The 10,596-nt window shown below is 50.4% G+C and overlaps 1 protein-coding gene across 1 annotated transcript in view; it reads right to left on the bottom strand.

Moving 5' to 3' along the window:
* Window positions 1–481: 481 nt before the first annotated feature.
* The window catches only part of ITGAX (integrin, alpha X (complement component 3 receptor 4 subunit)), a 29,185-nt gene continuing 19,070 nt past the window's right edge, over window positions 482–10,596 (bottom strand). Inside the window, 11 exon segments of the mRNA XM_011933639.1 lie at window positions 482–950; window positions 1,486–1,579; window positions 2,431–2,541; window positions 2,812–2,913; window positions 3,054–3,167; window positions 3,368–3,451; window positions 3,568–3,675; window positions 3,786–3,864; window positions 8,328–8,411; window positions 8,514–8,593; window positions 8,678–8,794. Of these exon segments, the coding sequence (XP_011789029.1) occupies window positions 922–950; window positions 1,486–1,579; window positions 2,431–2,541; window positions 2,812–2,913; window positions 3,054–3,167; window positions 3,368–3,451; window positions 3,568–3,675; window positions 3,786–3,864; window positions 8,328–8,411; window positions 8,514–8,593; window positions 8,678–8,794 (1,002 nt within the window). The 3' untranslated portion in view covers window positions 482–921.

Raw genomic sequence — 10,596 nt, 5'->3', positions numbered from 1 at the left:
CAGTGCCAAGAACCATGATGAACTTTATGCCAGGATGGTGGCACAATAGCCAGAATGACCTTCCCGTGGGCAGCAGCTCTCAATGTGGGACCCCGAAGTGCTCTTCAATCGCTCACTACATGCAGACAGTGTGCCCTTCAGCATATCCTAGGACTTGCAGGAAACGCTTGTGAGTATTGGTCACTCCAGAGACCTTTCTAGGTGGAAGAGTAGCCACTGGGGGGTTGTCCCTTCTCTATTCTATGCCCCTCCACCCGACAGCTCCACCAGCACCAGCCCTGAGAGTGGAGTGAGCAGATTAAGAGGTCAGGTTACTCCCAAGAGGGATATTCACAACCCTACTCTGGTTAACTTCTGGTCCTGGCCCGCTGGTCAGGGTCCACCATGGTAAAGGGGCCCCATAGGTCATCCTTCAGGACTCACATCCACAGGCGGCTTTTTTTTTAGACCTTTGACATATCTCCCAAGAGCGGTAGATGCGTCTTTTTGTGTATGTTTTAATTTATTAACACAAATATTTAAAGTACACTTTAAAAAAAATCATGTCGTGGCATTTCTTCAGTTACTATATTCGTAACCTCAAAAAATAGAAGTGGTTTGGGTCTCTTCCGCCCCTGGGGCTGGGTGAGCTGCAGCTGCACCGGGGCCATGTCCCTCCCTAGAGGGCGCTCCTCTCTCCCAGCCAGCCGTGCTGCCCGACGCGGGAGGCCAGCTCTGCAGAACCCAGCGTGCAGGCATCTCACTCCCAATTCAGCCTGGGAAATCGGAACTGAGAGCTCCACGATGAAGCCATGAGCTGATGCTGACATGACACTAATTCACTGGAAACGAGGGTGATAGGGGACACAGAGCCTCTCATGCTGCGCGCCTGAAGCCCACCCTCTGGGATGGAAGGGGACTTCTCGCACGAAGCTGGAGAGTTCAGACATTGTCCTGAAGGTAATGGGGAGCCGTTGAAGACAGGTGGGAATGAGCAGCGGGTTCCGAACTGTATTTTAGAAAGATGAGGCCGGGCGAGGTGGCGGGCGCCTGTAGTCCCAGCTACTCAGGAGGCTGAGACAACAGAATTACTTGAACCCAGGAGGCGGAGGTTGCAGTGAGCTGAGATCGCGCCATTGCACTCCAGCCTGGGTGACAGAAAGAGACTCCGTCTCAAAAAAAAAAAAAGGAAAGAAAAGAAAAGAAAGATCATTCGTGCCAGGACTGGGGGTATTGTCTATGTATTTCTAGGTAGAAATTGCAAGTCAAACCCTTTGGGGAACACAGCAGGGACCCTGTCCAAAGGGTTTCCATTTGGAACCTTGACAAGACAAAGGCCCATTCCCAAGCAAGATGCTTTCTCCCAAACACAGGAAGCAGGCTGATCCCAGCCTCTCTCCGAGGTGGGATGGTTCCTCCCGCTCAGGCCTGACAGGTGAGGGTAAGTAAGTGGGGAAACCTCGTGGGGGAGAGGAAGTCCAAGGCAAAGAGGAGATGATTTCTCACTGGGCGGGCTGGGGGTCTATGTCCCGTTTTCTGGAGCAATTTGTCCATTTGCCTCCTCCATCATTTCCTTGTACTGACGCTTGAAGAAGCCAACCTGGGGGGAGGACGGAGAAGAAACTCAGGAAGTCCATTCAGTGGAAGAGAGGAAAAGAGACGACTGAGGGAGAGGGGTCACTATTTCTGGAATCCTTGCTAGGTTCAAAGCACTGCACTAGGAACTTTACATGCATCGTGTCATCTAGATTTAGCCAAAATTCTTTTCTTTTTGAGGTGGAGTCTCACTCTGTTGCCCAGGCTGGAGTGCAGTGGCGTGATCTCGGTTCACTGCAACCTCCACCTCCTGGGTCCAAGCAATTCTCCTGCCTCAGCCTCCTCAGTACCTGGGATTACAGCCACCTGCCACCATGCCCAACTAATTTTTGTATTTTTAGTAGAGACGGGGTTTCACCGGATAGGCCAGGCTGGTCTCTAACTCCTGACCTCAAGCGATCCACCTGCCTCGGTCTCCCAAACTGCTGGGATTACAGCCATGAACCACCACACCCGGCCTAGATTTAGTCAAAATTCTATGAGCTGGGGTAGAATCACCTTCACACTGAGAAATCAAGGCCCAGAGTGGAGCAGACACTGGCCTATGGTCAAAGACAAAAAGAACCCGTGGTGATGTCGACATTCAAACCCAGGTCTGTGCTTTTATATGATAATCTGCTGTCAAGGGAAACATGTAGAATGATGGAGAAGAGCGGGAAAGAAAGAGAGAAAGATTAGAGGAAACCTGGGAATCACAAAGTAGGGGGATATTGGGGACAGGTAACATTGCAGGTGGGAGGCAGTTTCTCATATGAAGTGATCCAGTAAGAAAGTGCCTTCAGTGAGCTCCTTCTCACTCTGCAAAAAGAGCGGGACCAGATGCTGGTGGTGTGAGGAGTGGCATAAAACACTCACTTTGTACAGTGCTGCTGTGATGAGTGCCAACAGCAGCAGACCCCCAATGGAGCTGCCTACGATGAGGGGGGTGGGGTTGTGGACCTCGTACTTCTCCAGCACCGTTGTCGTCTGAAGTGGAGGTGACCCGGTCAGAGCACTGCCGTCCTCCTGCTGTCCCAGACTCCTCCCAGGCTCCCCAACTTTTAACTCCCTCTCCTCCTTCCCCAGGCCCTGCTCCAAGAGGTGAGACGCAGCAGCACCCACGCCCTGAGGGACAGCTGTCTTGCCCATAGATCTTCACCCTCCTCCCCCAAGGCTTGCAAACCCCCACCCAGCACCGCGGATGTAGCCCTCGGGGCCTCTTTCCAGCCTGGTCGCTGCACCCGACACGGTCTCTACCTGAGCTCTCATAAACGCCTCCTGTCCTGGAAGCTGGGAGTACACGGATGTGTCGAACGTAATTTCAGCCACACTCACGACCGACACCTTCTTCTGCGATGTCTGCAAAGGGGTCGGGCGAAACCTGTGGAACTGGCTCTGGGGGAGGCTCAGAGCTCCAGGGATGCCCTGGCTTGCAGATGGGCACGGACATGCCAGGTCCCGCCTGAGTCTGGGGCATAGGCTCTGTCGCGCCCACATACCTGGCGGACCCAGCCGAAACTGAGGTTGCCCTTCAGGGTGAAATCCAGCTCCTCCTGGATGCTGAAGGAGGGGACGTCACAGCGGAACCGCAGGCAGCCAGCAATGGAGCAGTCCTAGGGGCAGATTTATAGCATGGGGCTGAGAAAGATGAGTGTGAAGGTGGGAGGCAGCATTACACAGTGTGATTTGAGGGCAGTGGCCACATCCGAATGCAAGAGGGTACTTCAGCAGGATGGATGTGGAATATGAACGCCTGGGTCAAATTCCTCTGATGTGTGGCCTACAGTGAGGGCCGGCCCAGAGCCCTCCTCACCAGCACGGGATTCTTCTGAATGTGTGCCAGGAAGTCAGATGCTGGGGGTGCGATTTTCTCTGAGGAGCACCGAAGGGATGGGTTCTGGGGAAAATGCAGAGAACAAGTGTCTCAGCTTGGACATCAGAGACTCACATGGGGCACAAGGAATCCAGGTAGAAAGGGCATTCGTGGAAGAGCCACATGTAGTCCTTGGGTACCTGGGGGTGGGAGACCTCCACGTCCATCCACACAGCCTCCTGGTTCAGCTCCACAGGCACCCAGAAGTTGATGCTGACAGGCAGGTCCCTCTGTCCCAGGTTATTAACCTGCACAGAGGGCGCTGAGGGCAGAGCCCATGCCAGAGCCCACATCCCTCCCCAGTCTCTGGCTCCCAGCCTCCCACCCCAGCCCAGGCTCCTGCGTCTCCACCACCTGCCTGGTATCTGTGCATGGCCACACGGCTCTCCTTCTCCTCAGAGTCTGAGAAGTTGAGGTACTTGGTGGATTGTTCGTGGCTGGAGAGAGAAGAGGCATAGGTGGATGTGAACTACCACAGGGCATCTGCAGAAGGCGTTGGCTAGAGCATGAGAGGACAGGTGGTCGGTGGGGCCTTGGCGTGTCCTGGAATGAGGGCTGTGGCTGAGTTAGGTTAAAAGAGAGTTTAGAGGCCAGGCGCGGTGGCTCATGCCTATAATCCCAGCACTTTGACAGGCTGAGACAGGCGGGGATCACCTGAGGTCAGAAGTTCAAGATCAGCCTGGCCAACATGGAGAAACCCCATCTCTACTAAAAATACGAAAATTAGCCAGGTGTGGTGGCAGGTGGCTGTAATCCCAACTACTTGGGAGGCTGAGGCACAAGAATTGCTTGCAGCCAGGAGGCGGAGGTTGCAGTGAGCAGAGATGGTGCCACTGCACTTCAAACAAGTGCTAATTGGCTGAACGCAGTGGCTCACACCTGCAATCCCAGTACTTTGGGAGGCTGAGGTGGGTGGATCATCTGAGATCAGGAGTTTGAGACCAGCCTGGCCATGGCCAACATGGAGAAACCCCATCTCTACTAAAATGCAAAACTGGCCGGGAGTGGTGGCAGGCACTTGTAATCCCAGCTACTTGGGAGGCTGAGGCATGAGAATCGCTTGAACCCAGGAGGTGGAAGTTGCAGTGAGCCAAGATTGCATTACAAAAAATTGGCAGAGGTGGAATGAGGCTTCAGAGTAGGTGCAGTGGGCTGGCGTTTGGACTATGCCAGCTAGAGGACAGGTGCCGGAAGAGTGAAGCAGTGAGGCAGTGGTGAGACCAGCCACCCGTTGGGGGTCCCAGCTGCCCACTGGGTCTCCAGGCTTGTGCCCAAAATGGGCTCAGGAGGTGTTAAACTGAGACCTCATAAAGAGTCTGCTGTGGGCTCTCCCTCACCTCCAAGCCCCAGGCCTGGAAAAACCAAGGAAATGGGAGAAAAGGCCCCCAGGAAGGCATGTGGGGGACTGGGAAGGGGCAATGCTCAGTAGCATTTGGTCAACAGCGTCAGCCTGGGTCACCCCAACCCTGTGCTGTGTCCCACAGAGCCCTGGGATCCTACATCCCCACAAAGGGCTGGAAGGAAAGCAGAGGAGCAGGTCCTGGCCCCTGCTCTCCTGCAGTCAGTGGCAGAGCTCTCTGCTCCGTTCATTGCACCAACTACCCAGCCCCACTGGCAGCCTCTTCTGCAGGCAGCTATGAGCTCTTTGCACTCACTTTTTTTTTAAGAGCCAGGGTCTTGCTCTGTTGCCCAGTCTGGAGTGCAGTGATGTGATCACAGCTCACAGCAGCCTTGAACTGCTCTTGGGCTCAAGTGAGCCTCCCACCTCAGCCTCCCAAGTAGTTGAAACTAAAGATGTGTGCCACCATGCCTGGCTAATTTTAAAAATTGTTTTGTAGGGACAGGGACAGGGACAGGGTCTCACTATGTTGCCCAGGCTGATCCTGAACTCCCGGCCTCAAGCGATCCTCCCACCTCGGCCTCCCCACAAAATGCTCCAACCTGGCACTCCCTTTGCCCCAACCCACAGAGTCACATCTGCTGTGTGTGGCCGAGCTGTGGACCACACATGCCTAGGGGAGGTGGGGCCTGCCTGTGGGTCCCCCGCTAAGGGGTATGAGAGCCTGGGGCACACCCCAGCACACGAGCTCAGAGCATGCACCTGGCTGGGAGCCTCCACGCGTGCAGGTGCAGGTGAGAGTGGGAAACACCAAGCACAGAACATCCAGCAAGGCACACCCTAAAAGGGCGAGGGTTCGTGTCTGGTTTTGATCACAGGTAATAGGGGCTCAGTAAATCATCGACGAATGTCAAATGAATGTGTGGAAAAGAACCGCAGCACCATGCCTGGCACACAGCAAATTCCAGGAAGGCATTGGCTGAAGGAAGGTGTCTGCTGAAACACTTGACCTTTTAGTTTCAAACACCTTATCTCATCCTCTCTGGCAGCATTTCAAGGCCTTTTTTTTTTTTTTTTTGAGATGGAGTTTCGCTCTTGTCGCCCAGGCTGGAGTGCAATGGTGCAATCTTGGCTCACTGCAACTTCCACCTCCTGGGTTCAAGCGATTCTCATGCCTCAGCCTCCCAAGTAGCTGGGATTTACAAGTGCCTGCCACCACTCCCGGCCAGTTTTGTATTTTAGTAGAGATGGGGTTTCTCCATGTTGGCCATGGCCAGGTTGGTCTCAAACTCCTGACCTCAGATGATCCACCCGCCTCAGCCTCCCAAAGTGCTGGGATTACAGGCGTGAAACACCACACGCCCTATATTTTTATCCAGCTTCTCCCTGACATACAACCTCTGTGGCAGGCAGGTCATCTGTCCCTATCCTTCCCCAAGGGTACTGGAAAGAGGAAGAGGGGCTTCTAAAAGCCCTGCAGGATACAAGTGTATTCCCAGGACAAGAAGAAATGTCTTGTCCAGATGCTAAGGGCCCCTCGATGCTGTGGACGCTTCCGTGTTAACTGAGGCCTCTCCTTACAAGGGGTCCTAGCCCCATCTCGGAAACCCACATCCCCTGCGCCCATGCAATACAGAACCATAGTGGCCCTAGATGGAATTTGGGCTTGGACCAGGATAACTTTGCTCCCCAGTGAGGCTTAGAAGAACATCAAAGGTAGGGACATGTCTCGTATCTCCTGGGGAAGCCAAGAGAATCTTGGTGCTTTTGAGAAAGGCTTCAGTAACTTCTATCAAAACTGGGAGAAAATGATAATAACATTACAATTATTATCATAACTAGCCCACAATAAACACTTGTTGACAGCCAGACGTGATAGCTCATGCCCATAATCCCAGCACCTTGGGAGGCCAGGGCGGATGGATCACTTGAGGTCAGGAGTTCGAAACCAGCCTGGCCAACATGATGAAACCCTGTCTCCACTAAAAATACAAAAATTAGCTGAGCATGGTGGTGCGTGCCTGTAATCCCAGCTACTCCAGAGGCTGAGGCAGAAGAATCACTTGAACTTGAACTTGGGAGGCAGAGGTTGCAGTGAGGCAAGATCACGCCACTGTACTCCAGCCTGGGCAACAGAGCAAGACTCTGTCTCAGAAAAAAAAAAAAAAAAATGGGCAAAGGATACCAACAGACACTTCTCAAAAGAATATATATGGTGTTTCAGCAACAAAACATTAACAAAAAAGTAAAAAAAAAGAACATTATACAAGTGGCCAAAAAATGTATGAAAAAATGCTCAGCATCACTAATCATCAGACAAATGCAAATCAACCAAAATGAGAAACCATCTCACACCAGTCAGAGTGAGTACTATTAAAAAGTCAAAAACAGCAGATGCTGATGAGGCTGCAGAGAAAAAGGAACCCTTACACACTGTTGGTGGGGAAGTAAATTAGTTCAGCTACTGTGGAAAGTAGTTTGGACATTTCTCAACAAACTTAAACACAGAGCTACCATTTGACCGAGCAATCTCATTAGTAGATATATCTCCCCTTTCCCAAAATAAATCATTCTACCAAAAAGAGACATGCACTCATATGTTCACTGCTGTGCTATTCACAATAGCGAAGACATGGAATCAACCTAGATGCCCATCCGTGGGATAAGGAAAATGTACATATACATGGGGCATATACACCCACGGAATACTATGCAGCCATGAAAAGAATGAAATCATGTCCCCTGCAGTAACATGGATGGAGCTGGAGTCCATAATCCTAAGCAAATTAGCACAGGAACAGAAAAGTAAATACTGCATGTTCTCACTTACACGTGGGAGGTAAGCACTGAGCAAACATGGACACAAAGATGGAAACAATAGACACTGTGGACTGGAGCGTGCAGGGAGGGGCATGGGTTGAAAAACTACCTATCAGGTTCCATGTTCACTACCAGAGTGGTGGGATTTGTACCCCGAACCTCAGCATCATGCAATATTCCCATGTAACAAATCTGTACAGGTACCCCCCAATCTAACATCAAAGTTGAAATAAAAATTTAGAAAATAGGCTGGGTATGGTGGCTCATGCCTGTAATCCCATCACTTTGGGAGAGGCAGGTGGATCACGTGAGGTCAGGTGTTGGAGACCATCCTGGCCAACATGGTGAAACCCTGCCGTCTCTACTAAAAATTCAAAAATGAACTGGGTGTGGTGGCACGCACCTGTAATCCCAGCTACTCAGGAGGCTGAGGCAGAAGAATCACTTGAACCCGGGAGGCAGAGTTTGCAGTGAGCCGAGATTGTGCCATTGCACTCCAGCCTGGGCAACAAGAGAAAACTCTGTCTCAAAAAACAATAATAATAATAAAAATTGAATCAAAGATAAAAGGAAACAAAAACCAAAACAAAACAAATGTGTTGACTGGTAAGTGCTGCTGGCAGTATTATCCACCACACAAAACCTACCACATCTCATGTTCAGCTGCTGCAGGGGGCAAGAATCACCCCTATCCGGGTCAGAGAGAAGAACCCTTTTTCCTGCAGTGGGGTACCTGCTGACCTGCTAGCCACAGTGTAGATGGCATACTTCAGTGGGAGCTCCAGCTGGAAGGTGGTCTTGTTCGTCCTGGGGGTGTTGTTCTCACTGGAGAAAGAGGAGAGACCCAGTTGCCAAAGGCCCCAGAGGAGGAGAATGGGGTGTGAGGCTGGAGATAAGGGGCACTGCCCCTGGCCTGGCCAGGCTCACCTGCTCACATTGGCTGTCAGAAGCAGCCGGTCTCCCAGGACAGCCTTGGGGGAGACGTCAAAGGTAGCCAAGAAGGTGATCTGAGGAAAAGGAACTGAGAGGTCACAGAGCAGTAAAGACAGGGTGGGGCAGGGCAGTGGCAAGGGGACAGAAGCCAGGCTGACCTGGGCGCCACCACGGAAGATGAGGTGGTTGATTCTGCAGCTGGTACTCCAGGTGCCCTGACTCCCAGCTGGGGCGCTGTCACATGTCAGGCGCAGGGAACGCAGCTGCCCCTGTTTCTAGGCATGAGAAAAAGTAGACGAGTATTAGTTGAAACTAAAAGCAGTGGAAAAAACCACAATTACTTTTGCGCCAACCTAATATAACAACATTCCAAAAACACGCCATGAAGTAGTGATGAAGCTTCCTGGAGCCCGCCTTAAGCTTATGCTTTTGTTTATTTGTTTGTTTGTTTATTGAGACCAGGTCTCACTGTGTCACCTAGGCTAGAGAGCAGTGATGCAATCACAGCTCACTGCAGCCTCAAACTCCTGACCTCAAGCCATCCTCTCGCCTCAGCCTCCTGAGTAGCTGGGACTACAGGCACACACCACCATGCCTGGGTAATTTTTTTTTTAACATTTTTTTTTATAGATGGGATCTCACTATGTTGCCCAGGCTGGTCTTGAACTCCTGGCCTCAAGCAATCCTCTCACCTTGGCCCCCCAAAACACTAGGATTACAGGTATGAGCCACCATGTCCAGCCAAGGTTATGTTTTTAAAAGCTCCCCCATAGCTATCTGGTCAAACTTTCTTTCAAAGTAGAAATCTCAACTGTATTAAAATGTTCACCTTTTTATTGTTATTTTAAAGGCCTCTTATTATGGAAATTTTGAAACGCATTCAAAAATAGACTGAAAAATCAATCCCCATACAGGCATCACTGATTTTAAGTAATCAACAGTTTTCTACTCTTGTTTCTAGTATGTTCTCTTTCTGAACACTTTAAAGCACATTCCAAACATCATATTGTTTCATCTGGAAATACTTCAGTGTATACCACCAACAGATAAGGGTATTTTAAACATAACCACAAGATCCAACAAATCACAGCCAACAAAATTAACAATTACTCCTTAATATACCAATATTGGTCATGTTCTATTTTCTTAGATTGTCTCCAAAAATGTTATTTTACAGTTCATTTGTTAAAAGCAATATTCAACAAAAGTCCACACATTACATTTGGTTAATATGTCTAGGAGCACTTTCATTGACAGGGATCACCCCTCACATGCAAGAGATGGCCCTTCCTGGTGCGTTCTTTTATACATTAATCAAAATGCACTTCCGTTGGGAATATTAGACTAAGAGAGACAGCAGAAATAACAACCAAACATCATATGTGGACCTAGGTTGAATTTTGGTTCAAATAGACCAGAAGTAAAAAGATATTTTTGAGACAATTACGGAATTTTGACTATGATCTTAATACCAAGGAATCACTTATTTCACTGGGTGTGATAATGGTGTTGAGGTCATATAAGATGTCCTCATTGTTCAGAACTATAGAGTGTGTTTTTGTCTGTTCCCTGCTGCTATAACAGATTACCACAAACTAGGTAGTGTATCAATAGAAGCTTTGTGGTTCTGGAGGCTGGGAAGTCCAAGAACATGGCACCAGTATCTGGTGAGGGTCTTTGTGTTGCATCATCTCACAGCAGAAGGCAGAGGAGCAAGAGAATACATGTGAGAGTGAGAGAGAAAGGGGGCCAAACTTATCGTTTAATTAGAAACCCACTCCTGAGCCAGGCTCCATGGCTCACGCCTGTAATCCTAGTACTTTGGGAAGCCAAGGCAGGTGGATCACTTGAGGTCAGGAGTTCAAGACCAGACTGCCCAGCATGGTGAAACCCCATCCCTAGTAAAAATGCAAAACTTAGCTGGGCATGGGGGTGGGCACCTGTAATCCCAGCTACTGGGGAGGCTGAGGCACAAGAATTCCTTGAACTCGGGAGGCAGAGGCTGCAGTGAGCCAAGATCGTGCCATTGCACCCCAGCCTGGACAACAGCGCAAGACCCCATCAAAAAAAGAAAGAA

This window comes from Colobus angolensis, unplaced genomic scaffold (assembly GCF_000951035.1).
Source record: "Colobus angolensis palliatus isolate OR3802 unplaced genomic scaffold, Cang.pa_1.0 Scaffold128, whole genome shotgun sequence".
In the NCBI taxonomy this organism is placed as follows: Eukaryota; Metazoa; Chordata; class Mammalia; order Primates; family Cercopithecidae; genus Colobus; species Colobus angolensis.
Note: the sequence above shows the minus strand (reverse complement) of the source record. Positions and strands in the feature narration are given on the sequence as shown.